This window comes from Misgurnus anguillicaudatus, chromosome 12 (assembly GCF_027580225.2).
Source record: "Misgurnus anguillicaudatus chromosome 12, ASM2758022v2, whole genome shotgun sequence".
Classification (NCBI taxonomy): domain Eukaryota; kingdom Metazoa; phylum Chordata; class Actinopteri; order Cypriniformes; family Cobitidae; genus Misgurnus; species Misgurnus anguillicaudatus.
In genome coordinates this window covers 38,356,879-38,379,194 of record NC_073348.2, presented here as the reverse complement: position 1 = coordinate 38,379,194, position 22,316 = coordinate 38,356,879, and the positions used below count along the sequence as shown (strand labels likewise).

At 37.2% G+C, this 22,316-nt stretch overlaps 4 protein-coding genes across 37 annotated transcripts in view; 3 read left to right on the top strand and 1 right to left on the bottom strand.

Moving 5' to 3' along the window:
- The first annotated feature begins 241 nt into the window (after positions 1 to 241).
- On the top strand, positions 242 to 8,539 carry gnsb (glucosamine (N-acetyl)-6-sulfatase (Sanfilippo disease IIID), b). The gene is made up of 14 exons (XM_055207546.2): positions 242 to 397; positions 911 to 1,082; positions 1,967 to 2,026; positions 2,110 to 2,313; positions 2,765 to 2,830; positions 3,156 to 3,254; positions 4,904 to 5,071; positions 5,296 to 5,378; positions 5,457 to 5,575; positions 6,501 to 6,604; positions 6,697 to 6,798; positions 6,936 to 7,046; positions 7,131 to 7,238; positions 7,534 to 8,539. Exons 2-14 carry the CDS (start codon positions 936 to 938, stop codon positions 7,681 to 7,683), a joined length of 1,521 nt encoding a protein of 506 aa, XP_055063521.2. The 5' UTR covers positions 242 to 397; positions 911 to 935; the 3' UTR covers positions 7,684 to 8,539.
- A 317-nt stretch (positions 8,540 to 8,856) lies between these two features.
- mrps24 (mitochondrial ribosomal protein S24) lies at positions 8,857 to 10,053 on the bottom strand. The gene is made up of 4 exons (XM_055207548.2): positions 9,962 to 10,053; positions 9,689 to 9,757; positions 9,496 to 9,607; positions 8,857 to 9,327 (listed from the first exon to the last, which is right to left on the bottom strand). The coding sequence occupies exons 1-4, from the start codon at positions 9,998 to 10,000 to the stop codon at positions 9,044 to 9,046; spliced, it is 504 nt and encodes a 167-aa protein (XP_055063523.2). The 5' UTR covers positions 10,001 to 10,053; the 3' UTR covers positions 8,857 to 9,043.
- A 193-nt stretch (positions 10,054 to 10,246) lies between these two features.
- Positions 10,247 to 16,191, top strand: nudcd3 (NudC domain containing 3). The gene is made up of 6 exons (XM_055207547.2): positions 10,247 to 10,605; positions 11,028 to 11,332; positions 12,668 to 12,800; positions 12,941 to 13,084; positions 13,411 to 13,599; positions 15,645 to 16,191. The coding sequence occupies exons 1-6, from the start codon at positions 10,408 to 10,410 to the stop codon at positions 15,753 to 15,755; spliced, it is 1,080 nt and encodes a 359-aa protein (XP_055063522.2). The 5' UTR covers positions 10,247 to 10,407; the 3' UTR covers positions 15,756 to 16,191.
- Positions 16,192 to 17,145: 954 nt separating this feature from the next.
- camk2b2 (calcium/calmodulin-dependent protein kinase (CaM kinase) II beta 2) overlaps positions 17,146 to 22,316 on the top strand; it is a 63,953-nt gene continuing 58,782 nt past the window's right edge. For 9 of the 34 annotated variants that reach the window (XM_055207571.2, XM_055207570.2, XM_055207572.2 and 6 more), the window contains exons 1-2: positions 17,148 to 17,415; positions 20,703 to 20,797. In XM_055207571.2, the coding sequence (XP_055063546.2) occupies positions 17,354 to 17,415; positions 20,703 to 20,797 (157 nt within the window). In that variant the 5' untranslated portion in view covers positions 17,148 to 17,353. Of the gene's footprint in view, positions 17,416 to 20,702; positions 20,798 to 22,316 lie in introns of all 34 variants that reach the window. The other 25 variants (XM_055207595.2, XM_055207593.2, XM_055207594.2 and 22 more) reach the window with 6 other exon arrangements.

Sequence of the window (22,316 nt, the reverse complement as noted above, 5' to 3'; positions counted from 1 at the left end):
ATAAAATCATCACGTATCATGTATTTGAATTAGTATATTTAAACATGTATGCTTGCTTTTGCATATTTCATAACAAAAAACGTCCTGAAATTTGTGGGCCACTCGACTAAAGATTCAGATTTTGAGCTGCCGAGCGCCCTCTTGTGGAACATAACCACATAACATTTACAGTTGGTGCACTCAAAAAACAGCTCCGGCTGGGAACAGATGCTTTAGTGCACCCCAAAACACCTCCGGCTGGGTACAGACACAAATCGCATACGGTCCGACTGAACACCACAATAACTTGCACAATAACACAAATCAAACGGTGAAAGTAAAACGACTTCGGGCCTCGTCTCATCCTGTCGTTGTAATGTGGTAACTTATTCGATACAGGAGCAGGAGTCATTTACTGGTACGTTTGTGGTACTGCCAAGTTAAAACTTATTTTCACGGTTGACATCACAAAATTACGCAAAATGCAATAACTAAGGTTTAAAAGTTTCCGATTTATTTTTAAGCACGTCATATGTCATAATAAAACAATAACGTAAAAAAAACAACAACGCAGAGGTTATCTTATGACCCTTGCAGTAAGGCACGTGCTTACACTACAATAAACACATCTTCATGTTAATCATTTATTTTGGTAAAGTGAGATAAATATGTCCTCTGTTTCTTTTATAATATATTTATTTTGCAATGAAATGTCACTCTTTTAAGTCGTTAAAGGACACCCGACAGTGTTAAACAAATCGGGTTCATTTTACTAACATACGATGTGATACAAATGATGTGTCATGTCATCTGTTGATCATGCTGAAGTCATATGACTCCTGCAGTCGCACTTCCTCAAACTTTATCGGCCCATCCCACACCGTGCTGTTCATTCTAACCCTGTTCCCCATGCTTGACACGATCTCCACAGGCACACAGATCGCAAGTTCCAGGTAATGTTTGGCCTCATGGCGAGCTCGTGGATCGGTCACTGTCTGTTGGTCACGCTGCTCACCTGCACGCTCAGGTGTTCGCACGGTGCCAAACGCAGCAACATCGTTCTTATTCTCACCGACGACCAGGATGTAGAGATGGGAGGAATGGTAAGTCATTCAGTGTCATGATAAATCACTGCTCAATAAACATTAGAAACCATCGCAGACATTCTAATGGATTTAATGGTTATAGTGGGAGTTGTATTGGCTTAATGGAAACTTAAGGTCTGATGGTCTATATTGGTAATGTGGCAAATGGGAACCAATATCTGATTGCATCAAACTGTACCACTATTCATTTAGCTGATGTTTAATCCAGTGGTGAAGTACAGTATGGCTCACATACAGTTCTTATGATGTAAACGCGAGTTTAAAGGTGCATTGTGTAACTTTTACAAGGATGTCTTGACAGAAATACAATATTGAACTGTATTGTTTTATCTAGGTACACCATAGGTCCCCTTACATGGAAGTCGCCAATATGGGCTATTTTTCATTTTTGGGTGAACTATTACTTTACAGGGCTTATCCTAGTCCCAGACTTAAATGCTTGTTTGAGCTGTCTTAATTTTAACACAACTTGTGTAGACATATTTTAACACATATCGGTGGTATTGTTTTGCAGGCACACCAGTATTGATAAGGTTTGTTTGTAAAACCTACTTAAATGTCCTAATTTAACTAAGGCCTAGGCCCTGGCTTAATCTAAACCCTGTCTGGAAAACCGCCCCTAAGTTTCTTTATAAAGGACACATTGGTAAATCTGAAACTTTTAAGTTACAAGCCCAAATTTGTAACCACTAGCTTTCACAACCTCAAAAAAGTGAAGTCATTTTGAAGCGAACGGGTTTTTGAGGCGTATAGTGTCATGTTTTTCCGATTGTAAAAATTTCACATGGCTAAAATTGGTGTGACATCTAACTTCCTGTCAACCCTATAGTGTTTCAAGCAGATACATCTGACGGTCTCATTAAGTCCTTCTTTATTCACAGACGCCTATGAAGAAGACCAAAGCTCTGATCGGTGATGCTGGGGTCACCTTCTCCAATGCAGTGAGTGGTTGTGCATGAAGCAAAACGTCTTAATATACCATTCACCTTAGGGGATAACTTCAAGTTTTTCCTTTTCCGTTTAGTTCACTGCCAGTCCTCTGTGCTGTCCCAGTCGTAGCAGCATCCTCTCGGGGAAATATTCACATAATCATTTGGTTCGAAATAACTCCATTTCTGGCAACTGCAGCAGCGTGACGTGGCAGAAAGAGGTGGAGCCGTCTGCCTTTCCTGTGTTCCTCAGCAAGATGCGGTACCAGACCTTCTATGGAGGAAAATACTTGAATCAGGTTTGCCTTTACACCTATATGGTGTTTTGCACCCTCCGCCTATCTTTCCGCTGGTCGAGTCAGACATAACACCTCACACCCCATTTTTCAGGTCTAAAGGCCATCAGATCCTTTAAGCATTGCCTTAGCGTAAATGTGTGATATTAATAAAACATGCTCATAAATGGCTATTTAGATTGTAGTCTCATATGAAAGAAATGGAGCTTTGGTCCCGAAAATGGTAATCCCCATGACTTAACAACAAGTGGGTTTGGCAACTTTTTCAAATATTTACAAATTCTGCAAATAGTCGAAATGTTTTAGCCCGAAGTAACTCGTATTGCATATTGCGTATTATAACTATTCAAAATTTGTAAATGCTTAAAACCATTTTCAGCATTTCAATATCATGATTCAATGATTAAGTATAATTTTCGAATTACATTGTGTGTTTGTGTGTGTGTGTGTGTAGTATGGGTCTAAAGAAGCAGGTGGTGTGGCTCATGTTCCTCCAGGCTGGGACCAATGGCATGCGCTGGTGAGTCACGGTGACAAACAGGATCAGATATTCATCAACAACGCTTGCATTCATGCGGTGTTGTGTATACACTGTCAAAAAAAAAGTGCTTCTGTATAGCTCAGTGGTAAAGCATTGCATTAGCAGCGCAAACGTCATGGGTTCAAACCCAGAGAACACACATACTGAAAAACGTATACCTTGTAATGCACTGTAAGTCTGTTTGGATAGGTCAGATGACATGATGTCATTGTACTGTATGTAACATAAGCAAATCCAGGTTTTAAGCATGTGATGTCTCTTTAACATGATCCTGTAATGTCTGTGTTTTGATTGTGTGGCACAGGTGGGGAACTCTCAGTATTATAATTATACACTTTCTGTGAATGGAAAGGAGGAAAAACATGGAGATAACTATGCAGCGGATTACCTCACAGACCTGGTGGTACGTTTAAAATGCTTTTAAATCTGAAGTCAGAATGAAACTTTTAAATAACCCAGTTTCTACTTCGGGTATTGTATTTTCTGGACTATATGCACGGGTACCGTATTTTCCAGACTATAAGTCGCACTTTTTTCATAGTTTGGCTGGTCCTGCGACTTATAGTCAGGTGCGACTTATATGTCAAAATTAATTCATACTGACTAAAATGAACCAAGAGAAACCATTACCGTCTACAGCTGCAAAGGTCTGTTCTATGCTGCTCTTGTATTTATGTAATTCAATGGATTCAGTGATGTGGAATGACTTCGGGAGGCTTGGCTTATGTTAATTTAGTCTATTCAGCCTCTCAGGTATGTTCTGTATGCTATTGTGTATAGTGTAAATAAATGTTAATGTTACGTTAACATGTACAGACACCTATTCAGCCTGCTGTTCTGTGTGCTATATTTGTTAGTTGAATAACTTGCCTTTCCAGATTAAATGTCTGTTCTTGGGCTTGGATTTTGTGAAATAATCTTCTAAATATATGTGATTTATAGTCCAGTGCGACTTATATATATTTTTTCGTCTTCATTACGCATTTTTGACTGATGCAACTTATTCTCCGGAGTGACTTAAAGTCTGGAAAATACGGTATATTTGTAGCAATAGGCAAAACACATTGTATTGGTCAAAATTATAGATTTTTCTTTTATGCCAAAAATTATTAGGATATTAAGTAAAGATAATTTTCTATGAAGATATTTTGTAAATGTCCTACATTAAATATATAAAAACTTTATTTTTGTGAATGGATCCGCTTGCTAAGGACTTAATTTGGACAACTTTAAAGGCGATTTTCTCAATATTTAGATTTTTTTGCACCCTCAGATTTTCAAATAGTTGTATCTTGCCCAAATATTGTCACTTATTTATTCCATTTTTAGATTGTTAAAAAATGTACCTTATTGACTGGTTTTGTGATATATGCTGTAACATTGTTTTATACCTGGGCAGAACCGGACAGGGCCGCTGAAAACACTACCGCGGCTCTGTCGTTATTTTACTAAAGCAGATCAACATTAGTCCTATCCTATGTTAAACTTTACAGATAATAGTGATTCTTTACAGATCTGTGTATAATCTGACATGGCTGAAAGGCTGTTTGCAATATTGTGTCTATTTCATTTCAATGATTTCTTAGTTCAAAATAGAGATCCACCAATATATATGGGCCAATAATCGGTATCGGATGGTAAAAGCAATTTTTCACGCTATTGGCTGTCAGCCGATAGTTTAAAAACAGCCGATAGTCATTGCTGATATATCCTGTCAATCAAAAGATAACAGGAAAATGCAATGAATTTGAACTCTGTTTATAGAAAATGTAAAAAAACATTACTAGTTTAATGTTCAATTAAATTAATAGATAACATTCAGAAAATATAAACTTCAAAATGTAAGCACCAAACTATTGGAATCGACCCATATCAGTCTGAATAATCGGCTATTGGTATAGGTGGAAAAAAGTCCTTTCGGTGCATCTCTAGTTAAAATATAACCTGAATATTTTTTGTGACTTATTTTGTAATCTGGACCTTTCAATGAATTTTGTAATATTGCATAAATCATGTGTTGTTAATAAGTAAAGTCTTGTTTGTTGCATGTAGTTAAACCGATCGCTGCATTTCCTAGAAGAGCGAAGTCCCAATCATCCGTTTTTCATGATGTTGTGTCCACCATCACCTCACTCCCCTTGGACGGCCGCTCCTCAGTATCAGAAGTCATTCAGTGATGTCAAAGCTCCACGTGATGGCAGCTTCAACAAACCTGGAAAGGTCATTAACTAATTCAGTAAAAAAATAATTTGAGAGCAAGCATTCATTTACATGTATTATGAAAAGCTTACAGTTTTTGGTATTGAAATATATCTGTACCAAATACAATGCTATTTGCATAACGGCCAATTAAGTTAATCAAAAGAATACCATGATAGTACTGTAACCAAAACCCTGTATTATTAATACCATGGTACTATTTGAACTATTCCTGCTTATTTCAGGACAAACATTGGTTATTAAGGCAGCCGGTGAACCCAATGCCCAGCAGCTCCATCGATTACCTCGACAACGCCTATCGCAGCAGGTATGGAGAGCAACACGCACGTTTCATTACAATTACCACTACAGAAATAAATGTTGACGTAGCATCTCTGACTGACAGGTGGCGAACGCTTCTGTCTGTGGACGATATGGTGGAACAGGTGGTGAAGAAACTGGATTCAATAAAGGAGCTGGATAACACGTACATCATCTACACATCTGACCACGGCTATCACACCGGTGAGACTTCAAGACCTCTTTCACATCTGTTGTTGTCTTGCTTTAACTCTTTCCCTGACAGTGTTTTTAAAAAAAGTTTAAGAGTTTAATGCCTTCCAAAAAACTTTATTCTTTATATACATCAACATACAATATTTCAAATAAAATAACAGAACCTCTGCTTTAAAAAAAAAGTTTTATCCTATCTTCATTTGTTCTCTTTTTATCACCTATACCCTTAAATATGGATAGGTTTCTTTAAAAAAACAAAACAAATTAATTGCATTTTTGTTAAAGATCAGATTCAAAATGATGATGATCAAAACATACACAGTGTTTTTACTGTTTTTGGATCAGTAGATGCTTCAGTGTTTTATAAGTTGGGTAAAAGCGAAATATGCATCAACACTTTTGATATTATTTTCTTTTATCACAATTCAAACCATTGTATTGAGTATATTATAAATTTTTTTATTTTATTTGGCAAGTTCTATATCCACAAATGCAAATTCCTCGGAAAGAAGCCCCTCTTATCTGTATTTCTGGGTGATTATAATTCTTACGTTTTGTCTTTGTTGGACATAAAAAACAAAAAATCCTTCAAAGGTCAAAAACTACTTTCAATGTTTAACCTTTTATAATTCCCCTCTGGTGTTTCTTTTTTTGTTGTTATTGTTGTTATTTTTTGTTTGTATCTGTTGTTGTTGTGCAACTTTTCTATTGTCACAAATGGGAACATGATACAATTTTGTAAGTCCTTAAAACTGTTAAAAAAAAAAAAAAAGTTGGGTAAAAGCGCCTCCTAGTGGATAGTAGCGAAAATATGGATTGCCGTTAAAACTCGTCATTGGCAGGGAAGCATTTTTTCTTAATTGACGAATTCACATGTCAATGGCGGGGAAAGAGTTAATAACATCATCTTTTCATATAAATATCTGGATTGCAGGTCAGTTCTCTCTTCCCATTGATAAGCGACAGCTCTATGAGTTTGACATTCGTATTCCTCTCTTGGTTCGGGGGCCTGGAATCAAACCTAACCAAACATTGCAGGTCGGGATAAGTATACACTACTAAATTCCTGTGATGCACAAAGATATAAATTTGTATAAAATTATAATTCTGAAAGCTGTTTGAATGTTTAGTCTCCAGTGATGAATATAGATCTACCTTTGACCATCCTGGACATCGCTGGAGTAAACCTCTCCACTGTTAACATGGATGGACAGTCATTCCTTCCACAGATGGTGAGATATTATATATATATATATATATATCCATGTTTTACCCATTTTTGCATTACATTTTGTGTTTGCATTTCTTGTGAATGAATCTTACATGCATCGCCATGTCATGTTTAATTTTAAAAGTTTTTTTCGTGAAGGCTCCATCATTGCGCAACGGCACCGAACGGCCGTTCTTCTTGGTGGAGTACACTGGTGAGGGATATTCCTCTAAAGATCCCAGCTGCCCCAAACTCGGCCCTGGACTAGCTGTAGGTGACTCAATATCAAGTATTTCTCTATAATCCTCTCAGATGTCTTAATCATTGCTTTATTTCTCATTCTCGCCTCTCTAGCATTGTTTCCCAGACTGTGTGTGTGAAGATGCCTTTAACAACACGTATGCATGCGTCAGAACTTTAAAAGATGGAAACTTGCAGTACTGTGAATTTGCAGATAATGAGGTAAGTGTCTGATATAACAGAAAATGATGTTTTCCTGTGGTCCGAATCAGTCGGTGTCAACTGTGTTACTGTCAAACTCTGTTACATTTTGTTGGAGCATTTAATGTTGTTATAAATATTGAATAGAGCGGTTTTTGTTACTACGTTGTCTCAGACAATGACATGTTTGTCTTATGGCGGCTACCGTAGCTTCGAAAGGGAGGAGTGAGCCGTTGGTTGCAGTTCACTGTCTCACCACTAGATGCTGCTAAAAATCTACGCACTGTACCTTTAATTCTCCTGTGATCTCTTCCAGTCGTTTGTAGAGATGTACAACCTGACAGCCGATCCCCATCAGCTGGAGAACATTGTGAAGAAGGTTGATCCTAGTATCCTACAGATCATGAACCAAAGGTTGATAAAGCTCCAGTCCTGTATGGGAGACAGCTGTCGAAGCATCAAATGAAACCCTGTGTGCCGGAGGTCGGGCCGGATCCCGACCCAGCAGAGAGCATCGTTTCTGTGATGTGAAAATGTGTGGTTGTGCACATAATTCTTAAAGCAATAGTTCACCAAAAAATGAATTTCCCCATTTAATCACCCTTATGTCATTCAAAATCCATATGACTTCCTCGCAGGGAAAAGTCATACTGCTTCATCACATGAGGGGGAATTAATGCTTTTTTTTGGTCGATTTGTTGCTTTAATCCTGATCTTTTGAAGTCCACACACTTGCCTACTTAAAATGTGAATACATACATCATGATTCTGATCATTTAGATGCACCTTGATCATTTCCCATGCTGTTATACAGCTAGCAGGAAACCGTTTCTAAGGGCTCTAACCAGTTCAACTGGAAGTTTACTAGTCATCCGACTCGCTTTACTTTCAACCGTTGTCATGCTTTCGTTTTTGTCTCTTTTTGAGCACTTTTATGGTAAATCAAAGTTGTTGTCATGTTATTAATCATGCTAAAAATATATTTGCAACCAAAACGTATCCCATCTTGTGTTTTTATAATCTACTCTTATTGTTTTTGGGGTCGACATATTTTTGCACGGTTGTTTTATTACATTTTCTTCATGCTGTGAATCGAAGCGTTTCAATGACTGCACATCCCATGACTCAATGCAACTGTTCTGATGTTATTGTTTTAAATTAAATTGTGATTCAAAAGGGAAAGGTCTGATATTTAAGGGAACTTTGCCAACTTTTGATTTTATCTACGAGCGTGCCTTTTGCACTACAGCAGTGTTTTGTGCCTTTGTACAATACAGATGTCTAATTTTGAATAATCAATAAATGTACAAACAAATATGGTTTACATTGCCTTATCATTTGTGTTACTACTGTTTGAACTTAAAAAAAGGGGTTTAACATAATTTACTTTGCCGCTCAGGATGAAGATCTTAAATGATTTAAGTCAACATGCAATCAAAATTGACCTCATTTGTGTGTTATGGATTTTATTACAAAAACGTACCAAACGTTTTCTTTTCTCATGAAATATCCTTTTCCACTATGAAAATATGTTGTGTATTACAGGGGAAAAATAGTTTGCAAATTTCGTGTTCACTTTAGGAAATTAGATCTCTATTAAACTTAATATGGATGAACCAATAAATGATCAAGATCCTCGTTTAGTCGATTTTAAAATACTTGATGCTTTTATTCAGTCAAACAACTTTATTAACAACAAAAAACATGTCAATCATCAGTATTTTAGTGATGCAAATTTTCTTGATATACACTTTTGAGTTAAACTCATACAATGTACAGTTTTAAACACAGACATAAAGACAACATTACAGAAGGTCTCTGCACACTCAAAGATATTTGTAGACGACTTTCTCCTCAACTGTCTGCACCTCCATTTTAACAGGACACTTGTAGAAGTGGGAGAGCAGCTCCTCTGTGTACCCAATGAGAAAATACAACTTTGGTGGCAAGAGTTTCTGTATCATCACGGCACAAATGAACAGAACGTTGCCTCTGCGTTTTATCACTAGTTCATCGGCTAAACAGCCGTGAAATGTCCCGTACATGAATCGTCTGATGAAGACGTCCTCCACAATCCTTTCTGCCGCTCCATCCTCACCTTCAAGATTACCTGTGGGTTTGGGTCAGGAAAATTAGTTGTGTGTCCTTGCACTTATTACAGGGGCAATCCTACTGCTCAACACCGGGATAAATAGTAGTATTGGACAATGCACATTGGGTTCACAGACCTACACAGCATTTAAAGTAATATATATCAGTAATATAAACTTTGACTTACTGGTGTGTTGTGAGAGCCAGCCTTTCCTATGACCAATGTGATGGGGGTGATACGCCTGCTCATAAGTCAATGGTCTGTCTCCTTTACCTACTCGAATACGAGCTGCACGGTTCTATCAAAGAGAGTAAACTTTTGAGTAACTAATGTACACAAATGCCACCTTAAACATTAAGAATGTGATGAAGTCACGTACCTTTAAACAAGCTGCAGTGCAATGGATATTCCTGAAACATGCAGCTGAATTGAACTGGCTGGCCACCGTCTACAAAAACACAGATTATTAAATAAATGACATCTACAGTACGTAGATTGAGCTTTGCATTTAACATATACTGTTCACCCCACGTGACATTAAGTGGCAGTATCTCTGTTTTTAGTGCAGTGCTGTTTATCAGGAACGTAAGATAAACAAGATCCTTATAAATGAGAAAGCAGATAAACGTTAAAATAATAAAAAGAATCTTACCGACAGGAGTTTTGTGTGTCTGATCAAGGGCGTCGCCATGTTTTCTCCTGCAAACTTCACGCGTCTGAGCGCATTACTGCCACCTTTCGGCCTGGATGAATATTATAATGACGCATAATAAAATAATATATAATATAAAATAAATTATAGTAGAGAATATATAATAGATAAATAAATAAATGGTTAAGCTTAATAATAAAATTATACACTTTTGAACATAATAATATTATATCGACATTTAAATTTTAAACGCTTTATTCTTTAAAAAAGACTTTTATTTTGTAGAGACTATACAGGAAATACTATTGCTGCCTGCGTTTTCTTGAAGGTCTGTTGTTGCGGTGCTGTTGTTGTAAGTTTTCTGCGGCTCGTCTGTTGTTTATGTGTCTGTAATACGAAAAAACAGCTAAATAAAGCAGGTTCTGGACACATTTGATCTCGCTGTCATGTCTTCTCCCGTGGAAATGACAGAGCTGTACGACAACGCGCTGCTCGGGATCCTGCAGCATGTTGGAAACATCCAGAGTTTCCTCCAGGTTTATTTTGGGTTTCTCTACAGAAAGACGGACTTTTATCGTCTCCTCACCGGACCCAATGACCGCATGGGCTTCCCACCAGGAGTCGCTGAAAAAATGGTGTTCAAGGTACCAGATTCAGACTGATCTAAGAGATAAATCTGCTTGTTTTCATCTGTATGTTAAACGTGACTGTACTGTGGTACAGGATATCATATGACTAAATATATATGTGATTAATAAAAATGTCTAGAACATCTAGAAGTCTATTACAGAAGTATATTATATTATATTATTTTATGATATAATATTATTTTTAGCATATTATATTTATTATAATTTGTGCACAGTTCTACCATATAGTGCTAATTAAACTGTAAATTATGCTCACTTACCCAATATATATATACACCCTTATTAAATGCTTTTATACTTCATTATGCTAATAACGTAATTTGATATCATATAATAAAATTTGTTCAATGTTGTAAACTGTTTATGTATTAACGTTGCGTTCTGTAATAAACTAACTTGCATGATTTTTCCACCAGACATTTAAGTTATTTGAAAAGGTGGCGGAGCAGGACCGAGAGAGAGCAGGAAAACTCCTGGAGGAGTCAAAATCTGCTCCTCCTGTTGTACAGGAGCTGGAGGTTCAGTCAGAGCCGGAGGCTGGAGCTCCTGTTGTGGAGGAGAGGAGCACAGAGGAGTCCACAGCTGTCACGGCACCATCAAAACAAAACACACAAGCGGGTGGAGAGACGCCACACAGCAGTCAAACTGAACCTACAGGAGAAACACAAGCAGCGGGAGACACAGCGACAGCGTCAAACTCAGATTCCAGCACAGCTAAAGCGTATGTGTGCTTTTAAAAAAAGAAAACGAGCACTTTCTGAGCTGGAAATGCTTGTGTATTAGGCTTTTTACACTTTGCTATCTGTCTATCTGTGTCTTTGCAACTGCTGAGTTGTATTTTATTCTTAAAATTCAATTGTTTTTAAAGGAATAGTTCACCACAAAATGAAATTAGCCCATAAGCCATCCTAAGTGTATGTGACTTATTCTCTTTCAGGTGAACACAGTTGCTTTATAACGGCATTGGATAGTGCCCCATATTTTTTATGTTCATTTGTGTTCGTGCTGGCAAAATAGTCGGAATGAGCTAATTTTAATAAAAATTAGTTATTAGTATTTTGACATATAAAAAAAAACTTTGTATGATTTGTTGGAATTTGACAAAATTGAAAGAGCTACACCTGTTTGAAGTTGATAGTGTCAGCAAAGATTTTTTTAAGCAATTTTTGAAGGTTCAAAAACGAAATCACTGCATCCATACCTTAAAATCACTGGTAAAACTAATAGATTTGGCACACACAAAGTCAAAAACAATATTTATATGAAAGTTTTATGTTCAGTTTTTTGCTTTCTTTTATTCTTTGACATTGAGACAGAGAGCTTTAAGATCTTCTGTATTGCAAGGATCTAATATAATGTTACACATCAGATATTTTTTACCAAAGCAGTTAACCAAACATTCACTTAAGGCATAACAGATTTATCTGTTAAAACATATATTTTTAAAATTAATTAGTTGTAATTTTGTGTATATATCGGGGTCGCTCGCTCGAGATCTGTCAGTCAGCGCGAGGAAGATCGTTTTCATGTCTTATCGCTTTTAATAATGCTTTAACATCTAGCAAGTCTTGCACTTTATTTTCTAATTTTTGCATGTTTTAAACCGAAACAAAAATGTCAGACGCGCATGTTTTGTATAGGTTAAGCATTTAGGACGGTACACCTCTCAGAAAACATTCAAATAAAGTTCATTTATATGTTTAAAGGCTTAATGTACTTATTTTTATGAAAACCTGAATTTCAACCAGAATCGACATTTATACTTTCTTTTGCCTGTAGCGTAAAATTAGACCATGTGCATTCTGACCCATTTAGACAGCACGGGTCACATTTAATAAATATATGGATTCGTTTTTTGCTAAAAGAAGATGCTTTTTTTGGAGCTTTAAAAATGGGGCACCATCCAATGCCATGAAAAAAACCATGATACTATTTAATATAACTCCAAATGGGTTTTGCTGAAGAAGAAGGTCATATACGTCTAGGATGTCACTTTCTTTAAGTGTTCTTGTTGTAGATTGCTATTGAACTACTGTTTTTATTGTGTACTTTCTAGTGGGCAAGACACCTTTCAGTCCAACCCAGACAGTTACAACGGTGCCGTTAGAGAAAATTACACCTGGTCGCAGGATTACACGGATGTGGAAATTCGAGTTCATGTCCAGCCTGACATTGTTAAAGGCAGACAGGTGCGATTTACCTGCTGGGATCTGATTACATTTCTTACTGTGTTACAGTTTGGCAAGATTCTCATTCAGACTGTTTTCTTTCTCTGTTACCTAAACAGAATTTAATGACAGTTTTGTTTCCACTTTATCTTTGCACGCAGGTGTCTGTAGACCTGCAGTCGGGAAGAGTTCGTGTAGCAGTGAATGAGAGGGGATCACAGAGGGTCCTGATGGAGGGAGAATTCACACACAAAATCAACACAGAGAATTCCCTATGGAGTCTGGAGCCGGGAAAATGTGTTGTGGTAAAGAATATTTGTTATGCACAATCAGTTCATTATAGGAAGGGGTGATTTTAATATGCAGAGTCTACTTTAAATAGTATGTTAAGTATAAACATTATGGCATTATGATCATCTCGACACAGCAACCAATTGGATGAGTTTGGAGCAGATGTGTTTGCCCGACTAATGGCGGATTAGGGGTGTGTGTCTGGCAACCCGATACATAATAAGTTTGTTTTTTGCATTTTTGTTTATCGACGCCATTACTGTAGAAATGATGCACTTTAAAACTTGAATTGAATTACATTTACATCATAACATGGCAGTTAATCCGACTTTTTTCCCAGCTGTCCCTCAGTAAAACCGGGGAAGTGTGGTGGAGTGCCGTGTTGAAGGGTGAGACAGAGATTGATGTAAACCAGATCAACCGCGAACGCTCAATGGCAACCGTGGATGAGGAGGAGCATGCCGTATTGGACCGCCTTACGTTTGATTACCAACAAAAACTCCAGGGAAAACCACAGAGCCATGAAATGGTGAGTGTTTAATAATGTGAGTACACTGCAAAAAATGATTATCAAGAAAAAAAGTTATTTTATATATATCTAAAAATTCTTAAATTAAGATGCTTGTTCTTGATGAGCATAACGACCCAAGAAAATAAGTCTAGTTTTTAGACCAAAAATATCAAATTTAAGTGATTTTGTGCATAAAACCTAACCTAACCCCAAGCAAAAATATCTGCCAATGGGGTAAGCAAAAAAATCTTGATCATTTTTCTTACACACTAAATTCAAGAAAATTTCAAGAAAAATTTGCTTACCCCATTGGCAGATTTTTTTTGCTTGTTTTATGCATAAAATCACTTGATATTTTTGGTCTAAAAACTAGACTTATTTTCTTGGGTCATTTTGCTCATCAAGAAACAGCATCTTAAAGGAATATTCCATTTTCTTAAAAGAAAAATCCAGATAATTGCTCACCACCATGTCATCCGGGGTGTTGATGTCTTTCTTTGTTCGGTCGAGAGGAGGTTATGTTTTTTGAGGAGGACATTGCAGAATTTTTCTCATTGTAATGGACTTTAATAGACACCAACAATTAATACTTGATTCAACACTTAGCAGTTTTTTTTCAGCGGAGTTTCAAGGGACTATAAACAATCCCAAACGAGACATAAGGGTCTTATATAGCAAAACGATTGTCATTTTTGACAATAAAAATAACAAATATCCACTTTTAAAGCACAACTTCTCGTTTAGATCCAGTCGTCATGCGCTAGCATGACCCGACGCAATACGTCATCACGTCAAGAGGTCACAGAGGACGAACGCTAAACTCCGCCCCAGTGTTTACAAATGTGGTGAAAGAGGACCGTTCCTACGTTGTTGTATGTCAACTGATACTAATTAATGTCTTTGTGTCAGTTTATTGTTTACAATGGTCCGCAAATGTGCGTTTTATATATGTGACGCGTGACCTCCTTACGTCACTACGCATTTACGTTAGGTCGCGCTGGACCGGACCTAAACGAAAAGTTGTGATTTAAAAGTGTATATTTGTTTTTTTTTTTGTCAAAAATGACAATCGTTTTGCTAGATAAGACCCTTATGCCTCGTTTGGGATTGTTTATAGTCCTTTGAAACTCTGTTGAAAAAAACTGTTAAGTGTTGAATTAAGTATTCATTTTTGGTGTCTATTAAAGTCCATTAAAATGAGAAAAATACTGCAATGTTTTCCTCAAAAAACATAATTTCATCTCGATTGAACAAAGAAAGACATCAACATTTTGGATGACATTGTGGTGAGTAAATTATCTGGATTTTTCTTTTAAGAAAATTGAATATTCCTTTAATTTAAGAATTTTTAGATATTTTTACTGAAAACAAGACAAACATACTAAGATTTTTTTCTTGAAAATCATTTTTTGCAGTGTAGTGTTCAAAATAGTAGTGTTCACCCTAAAGAATAGTACTTTTTAACAAATAAATATTTTTAGAAAATATACACTTGCATGAGATCAGTGGTTTAGCAAAGCTGTTTTATTTTACATGGTGGGAGCCTTTTGGTGGCTGTCATGTTGATGTCACATGACCAGACGAACAGTCATGTGACCATTTTTTCAGAAAGCAACTTCGGTTGTAAACTAATAATGATTGACCTATATTCTTGTAAATAAGTATTTTCACAATGATATAAGTAACTAAGGGTGTTTTCAGACCTGATCCTTTGTTTTCTACCTTGGTTCGGTTCGTTTAGCAACACAATAATCCCGCAAAGCTGTTGTCTGTCAATCTTGACGGATAACTTTGAGCGGATTCACAAAAAATAAACACATGCTCTCCGACCAATTATACGAGAGTTTACTCGCACGTGACTTGTATTAACAAAGTCTGGTTTGTTTGGAAATATTGCTTTGTGAATGCAAATCGAACCAATAAGACATTGCCGCAGTGTAGCCATTTAACTCCCGGTTTTGGAACAAAGAAATCGATCTACAGGTCTGAAAACACAATAAAATATTTGCTATGATTTTAAGCAATGGATGTTGCATTAAAGGAGCCTTTACTTTACATTTCAGAAAGTCCATGACATGTTAAAGAAGGGCTGGGATGCTGAAGGATCTCCGTTTAAAGGACAGGAATTTGACCCCTCCATGTTTAACATCCCACCCAGTGCTGTCCAGTTTTAAATCAGAAGTCAGCACTTACTGAAAATCATACAAATGCACACTGATGTGGGACAGTGCTACAGAACAAACAACATCAACATCGACTGCCCTGCAAACCTCATCATGCCAAAATAAGAATGACACTTTGATTAATGTCTCTCATTTTAAGGCTAATGTTTAGTGTTCAGATAAGGCCAATTGTCATGGTTTGTAGTGTTTTATAAAATAAGTTGACGTTTTGGCTGTATGTCTCCTTGATAAGTACTTTTGCATGGTTACTGAGCAGTTATTATTTGCCCAATTATTTTTAATGGGATTTCCAAACACAATAACAAATATTTCAGGGACTTTTGTCAGATTTATTGAATGTGATGGCTGGTTGATGTTAATTTACTCCTCATTTATATCAGTTTTGTTAAACTTCTGTGCCCGAATCTATTAAAATGTTTTGCAAACACTTGAGTTTATGGAGACATGTTATTTACACATGAGAAATCACACGTAAAATATTAACATGCATATAGATAGTTGTTTGGTGTTTGGAAACTGTAGCCACGCTTACAATGTGTGAATTTAAGTGCGATAGATAACAAAATATTTGTTGTGTTTATATGAAATAAAGATATTTATTTTAAAGATATTTAAATATTATAAAACCATTGTTTTATAGACAAAATGAATCGTAAACTCTGGATGTGTAGGATTTATGTGTTAAACCACACATGTGAACATGGGGGACTTAATACACCTGCTAAATATCACATTGGCCTAAAAGTCATTGCAAAAAAATGAAGCTGGTTCTCAGAAAAGGTCCACAGTTTGTCTTCAGAGGCTATTTGGTGTAACATCTTATCCGATACACTGATGTTCATATAGCTTAATTGAATGCATTTGGGTGGGTGGGGGGGCACATTGAAAAAAGCAGATATTACAAATAATTAAAAAAAAATATTCAGATAATATTGTCATTATAAAACATCCTTAACCTCCTAAGACCCGAGCTTTGGTTTGGCTTGCATTTTAGATTTATTCCAGCTATTTGGGGCTTCCAGCTATTTGGGGTTAGGAAGAAATAATAAATATAATAACCAAATATTTTTCTTTGAACATAAAGCAGTGTAATTGTCCACGTTTGTGTGCAACAGATTCCAGTTACACAGAATTAAGTATTATGGTGCAAACAACAAAAAATGTGATGTCTATATGTGGACACACCAGGTCTTAGGAGTTTAAATATTTATTATATCATTATGACTCCATTACATAGAAGGATAGATATTTCTATAAAGAAGGCTGTGGTTTCAAACTTAAGATACACACTGTAAATAATTTTGGATAAAACATCTGCCAAATGCATGGATGCAACCCAATACTCGTTGGCGCCCTCTGGCGGTCAGAGGAAACATCTCCAGCGGAAAACGAGCAGACTGCAGCTGAACGGCGCATTTGGTGAGAGGTTGGGAAGGCGGTCGGGTCTGCTCGTTGATGAACCTCTCCGGTACTCGAGTCCACATCCACGTTTGAGTTTTATCCACCTGTGCCCCGCAGCTTGACGACACAGAAGCGTTGAAGAGTTATAAAAGACGGCTCGGATATTGGCAAACACACAAGGTTGAGAAATGGCAACGACAACCTGTACGCGCTTTACCGACGAGTACCAGCTTTACGAGGAACTTGGAAAGTATGATTTTTTTGTTTGATTTGCTTACTTTGCTATTGCAAGCGCGCACATATTACATAATAGCATATATCGCTAAAATGTTGAATATTTAAATGCACCATGCACAGACTATTTGTAAGTAAATCAGAGGGGGTTGCATTTGAACACTTTCAACTGTATTCGTGTAACATCTAGTGGTCCTGTTGGTAAATTGTGAATTAAATGCAAAATGCATAGTGCAGAAACATTATAGTGATTTATTTTATAACCTCTTATTATCGATTTGGAGCTTACTTGAGAAGGCAAATGTCTACTGAGAGAAACAGTAGACCGTTCACTGTTTGGGAAACACGCGTGCCGATGGTTTGATACATTGTATCGCGCAGAAGTGTCAAGAAGTGCCGTGTTTTCCCGCCAGAGGTGAAGGGTCACTTCAGTGTGTTGGTCTGTCCGGTGACATTTGGAGTTGTCAGGCGTCTCTCTCTCTCTCTCTCTCTCTCTCTCTCTCTCTCTCTCTCTCTCTCTCTCTCTCTCTCTCTCTCTCTCTCTCTCTGTGTGTGTGTGTACATGCCTGCAGACTGACGTTAGGAAATAATTTTACTCTCTGCCCCCCTCCTCCCTCCTTAGTCGGTATTGTGTTTCTTTTTACACCATTTTCTTCCATTATTAAACGTGCATATCACAAATAATATACCTGTTCCTTTAAGAAATAATAACTCGTTTGGTGTGTTATTTTTAGCCTCTCCATTAGGGTTATAAGCGACCTGTTTTGGGATCATTTTGAAGTAGTGTAGTCTATATTCTGTTCATTTAAGGCCTACTCACAGAGAGGAAAAATATTTATATAGTTTTTTATAAACATTCCCCCCCCGACAGATCTTAACCATACTGCATGTTTCACCACTTCCTCAGTTTGTGGTTAAGTCGAGCATTGTGTCTACATGGGTTAGCCTTTCCTTTCTTATTTGTATTGCTTAATTTTTTCCACTTAATATGGATCAAATGTTTATATTATTGCTGTATAGAAGAAGCTGATATTTGTGTTTGTGTATTGGTTTGTGATAATGCTCATTTGTGTTTTAATGGTTTGTAGTGAGGCAAAAAGCTTTGACTCCCAATGATAAGAACACCATTGATAAATACCAATTGGATAATCATTCAGGGAAATGGTAGTATAATCATCTGCAAGCATTACTTTGCCAGAATACTGTACTAGTATGTCTGTATTTTCCACAGAAGACTGTATTGCGTGACGTCTGATGGTTGAGAAGTGAAAGTGTTGTAAGTGTTTTGCCGCTTGAACACCTCAGCATCTCACAGATCTTCCAGACAGAGAGAGTCCAGTAAATCAGCTCAGTGTCTGCTGTGAGACGGGTTCAGGCACTAATGAATCTACATGTTTACTAGCAGACCGGTCTCTGGTCTCGCTGGCTCCGAGCGTTGACTCGGTCATGGTTGTGAACTTTCTTGACCTTCTGCTTTATTCGTTGAACAGTTTCGGTTTTGCGTCGGAGGACTGAGTGCGTGATTTCAGTCTCACCAACACGCCTGAAATGTTTTATGTAGTTTATTATAATTTATTACATTTATGCACTCGTGTTAAATGGTTAGTTCACCCAAAAATTAAAATTCTCATTTATTCTAAACCTGTATGAGTTTTTTTATTTTGATCAACACAAAAGAAGATATTTTAATAAATTATGCCGCAACCATTGACTTCCATATTTATGTAAGGATTGTGATAAATGATCAAGATGATATTTTGATAAATGATGGTAAGCACACAGTTAACGGTACTCATTGAATTCCATCGTATTTGTTTTTCCTACTATGGAAGTCAATGGTTACAATCAGCTGTGTGCAGTGGCAGCCGGTGACTTCTTTCTTTTTTCGAGGGTGCTCGGTGCGAAGTTCATCACAACGTGTATGTAGCCCATCATGTGTGTGGTTTGTATTTTCTAAATATGTGTTATGCGTGTTGAGTGATCCTATGTGCATCACGTGTCTTGTCAAAATAAGTGCCTGCTGCAGATAAAGGGTTTGTGATAAAAGAGACGCTCGCGTTTGCCAGATACTCGCATAATTTCATGCGTAATCAGAGTTTACTGTGTATTTTGTGAATGTGTGCGTCTATTTTATCATAAACTGTTTTGACGCATGTGCAGCAGGCACTTATTTTGACAAAACATGTGATGCACATGGTTCACAATGACACATATATTGAAAACACAAGCAACACACATGACACTCCGAACATTTATTTTGAATTTGCACCCCTCGAGCAGTCACGAGCTGCCGCTGGCTGTGTGCTTACCATCATTTCTTAAAATATCTTCTTTTGTGTTAATTGGAAAAAGAAATTCATACAGGTTTAGGAACAACATGAGGATGAGAAAATGATGACAGAATTAAAATGTTTGGGTGAACTATCCCTTTAATGTGTTATCTTGAAATAATTATAGGCGACTGACTTGAGATGTTCGCTTGGTAGGAAAACAGATGAATATCATATAGTTTAACATGGTCAAGCTGTGGTATTTTTTATAATATACAAAATTATTTTACTCATGTTACACACTTCAATCAGTACTGTCATGGTTGTTCCAAAAAGCTAAGTGTATAACCCAATTTACAATCATATGATTTTTGGAAAGTATATTCCCTTTAGGTAATAATAATCTCTCCATCACGCTTGCAAAGACCTCGGCCCAAGATGCCAGATGAAGCGAATGTTGCGCAGGTGATTTGCCCGAGGTCACAGAGGGGCATATGTCTGTTTATGTCACATGTTATTATCACATGGGTGTTTCCAAGGGCATGTAATTCGGGGCTCACTGGTGATGCCCGTCTTCAGGGTGCCGTAACAGATCGAGATATGCCAAGTGCATTGTGTAACTGCAACAAGGTGCGCTAAAATTAGCCTGTATGGCATGACATCAGATCATTGTCGTGGCTGTCTCAAGTGATTTTATAATGCAGGTGAAATCTAAAAATAGACCTAAAGAGACTCGAAAGAACGATTTCGTTCCCTGGCTGTCTTGTTTTTGTTTTGTCAGGTGCAGGATGTGGATATTTGTGCCTCAGACACTTGCTCATTGGATTTTCTGTTCTGATCAGATTTGTTGTTGTGGTGGTGAACATTGCTAATCCTGTATTTTATGTATTGGGTAAATATAGATCACTGTTGTTTACTCAGGAACACAAAACAAGATCTTTAGCAGAACGTCGGAGATGATCACAGTGACATAGTAACTGTGTGTGTATCTGCCTATCTTCTGATCTGTTCTTCTTCTTGTGTCTTTCCTCAGGGGAGCCTTCTCAGTCGTGCGACGTTGCGTCAAGCTGTGCACAGGCCAAGAGTTTGCTGCCAAAATCATAAACACCAAAAAGCTTTCTGCAAGAGGTAAATCAGTTTTGCCCAAAATGTTTTTGGGAATGCGATTGGTTGCGATGCCATTTTATAGTTCCTGATGCTGATATTTACCAAAATTGTAATGCGCAAAAATTTTTGCTCCTACTATAAGTAAGGAATAATTGACGACGGGCCATTGAATTATAAGAAAATAATGCACACCAAGGTGGTAATGCGGCACGACGCGAAGCGGAGTGCCGTTACACCGCAGGTGTGCATTATTTTCAAATAATTCAAAGGACCGGAGTCAATTATTTCGCTTATACCACGGTTACCACAAACATTGCTCTGGTGCCTATTTTTAAGACATTTGACAAGTTAGGTGTGCGGTTTACAGAAAACATAGAACATTTCTCAGCCAATCAGAATGCAGCATTCAACAGACCCGTGGTATAACATCAAAATAAGCGACTATAAAATGATTTTGTTACTTGTTTCTTTGCTGGTGAAGTGTTGCGTTGAAAGGGTGTTTTTGTCATATGAATGAGACTGGGGAAATATATAGATGTCAGTGCTTGTAGTTGACATGTTTATTGTGGTGCTGTGTGATATTTTGGGAGTCGTGGGTTTGTGTATTGAGAAGTGTTGGCACACACGAGGCACTGAGATGATCTGCAGGTCATCACAGGCAGTCTGAGCATTTGACGCACTGCAGACAGCGTGTCTGTGCGGCCAACATGCCAAGAGCATGAGACTCGTTTCAAACACAGAGAGACGAGCAGAAGGCCATGCAAGCACTCAAAAACACACATAGTGGGGTATTTAAAGAAAACTCAAAATAATGCAAAATCATAATGCTTGAAGTTTGTAAAATAAATTAAAATTTTATTATAATCTACTGAAACTTTATAACCAACATGCGTTTTGCATCCTTTCTAAGAAAATAAAGCATTACTACAATTTCTGAAAGTAAACAGACATGTTTTACTGTTGCAAAACGTAAAACATATCTGTCAATGACTACGTTTACATGTACACGCCGTTTCTGCTGACAGCGAATCATGTTGACAGAGTTCAGGGAAAACTCTCTAATATCAAGTTTAAAACGAATTTGCGCTTAAGGTGCGTGACAAAAACGCACGCGCACTTCAGTTAGTGCGGTATAGATGCAATTAAAGTGTTTACGTGGCTGCAATTTAAAACGTTGTATGCCACCTGTTTTAATATGATTATACTTGCTGCGATTACGAGCTTAATCGCATTATTTTTATTGAAGTATTGTGTTTACATGAGAAAAAGTAAAGTATAATAATTAAAAAAAATGACTTTCTTACTTAGTATTTTTGTCTTGTTTTTTAGTACAAATATCTAAAAATTCTTATGCTGCGTTTACACCAACCGCGTTTCAGGCGTCAAAATCGCGTCTACCGTGCCTAGTTTGCCACTTGAACAGTTTGAATGCATTCGCGCGTCTAGAGCGAAGTAGACGCGCGGAAAAAGCAAGCATTTGACGTGCGTCAGAGGCAAAATCCGCTTCTTGTGGGAGGGGCAAGTGCTATGCGGTTGTCTG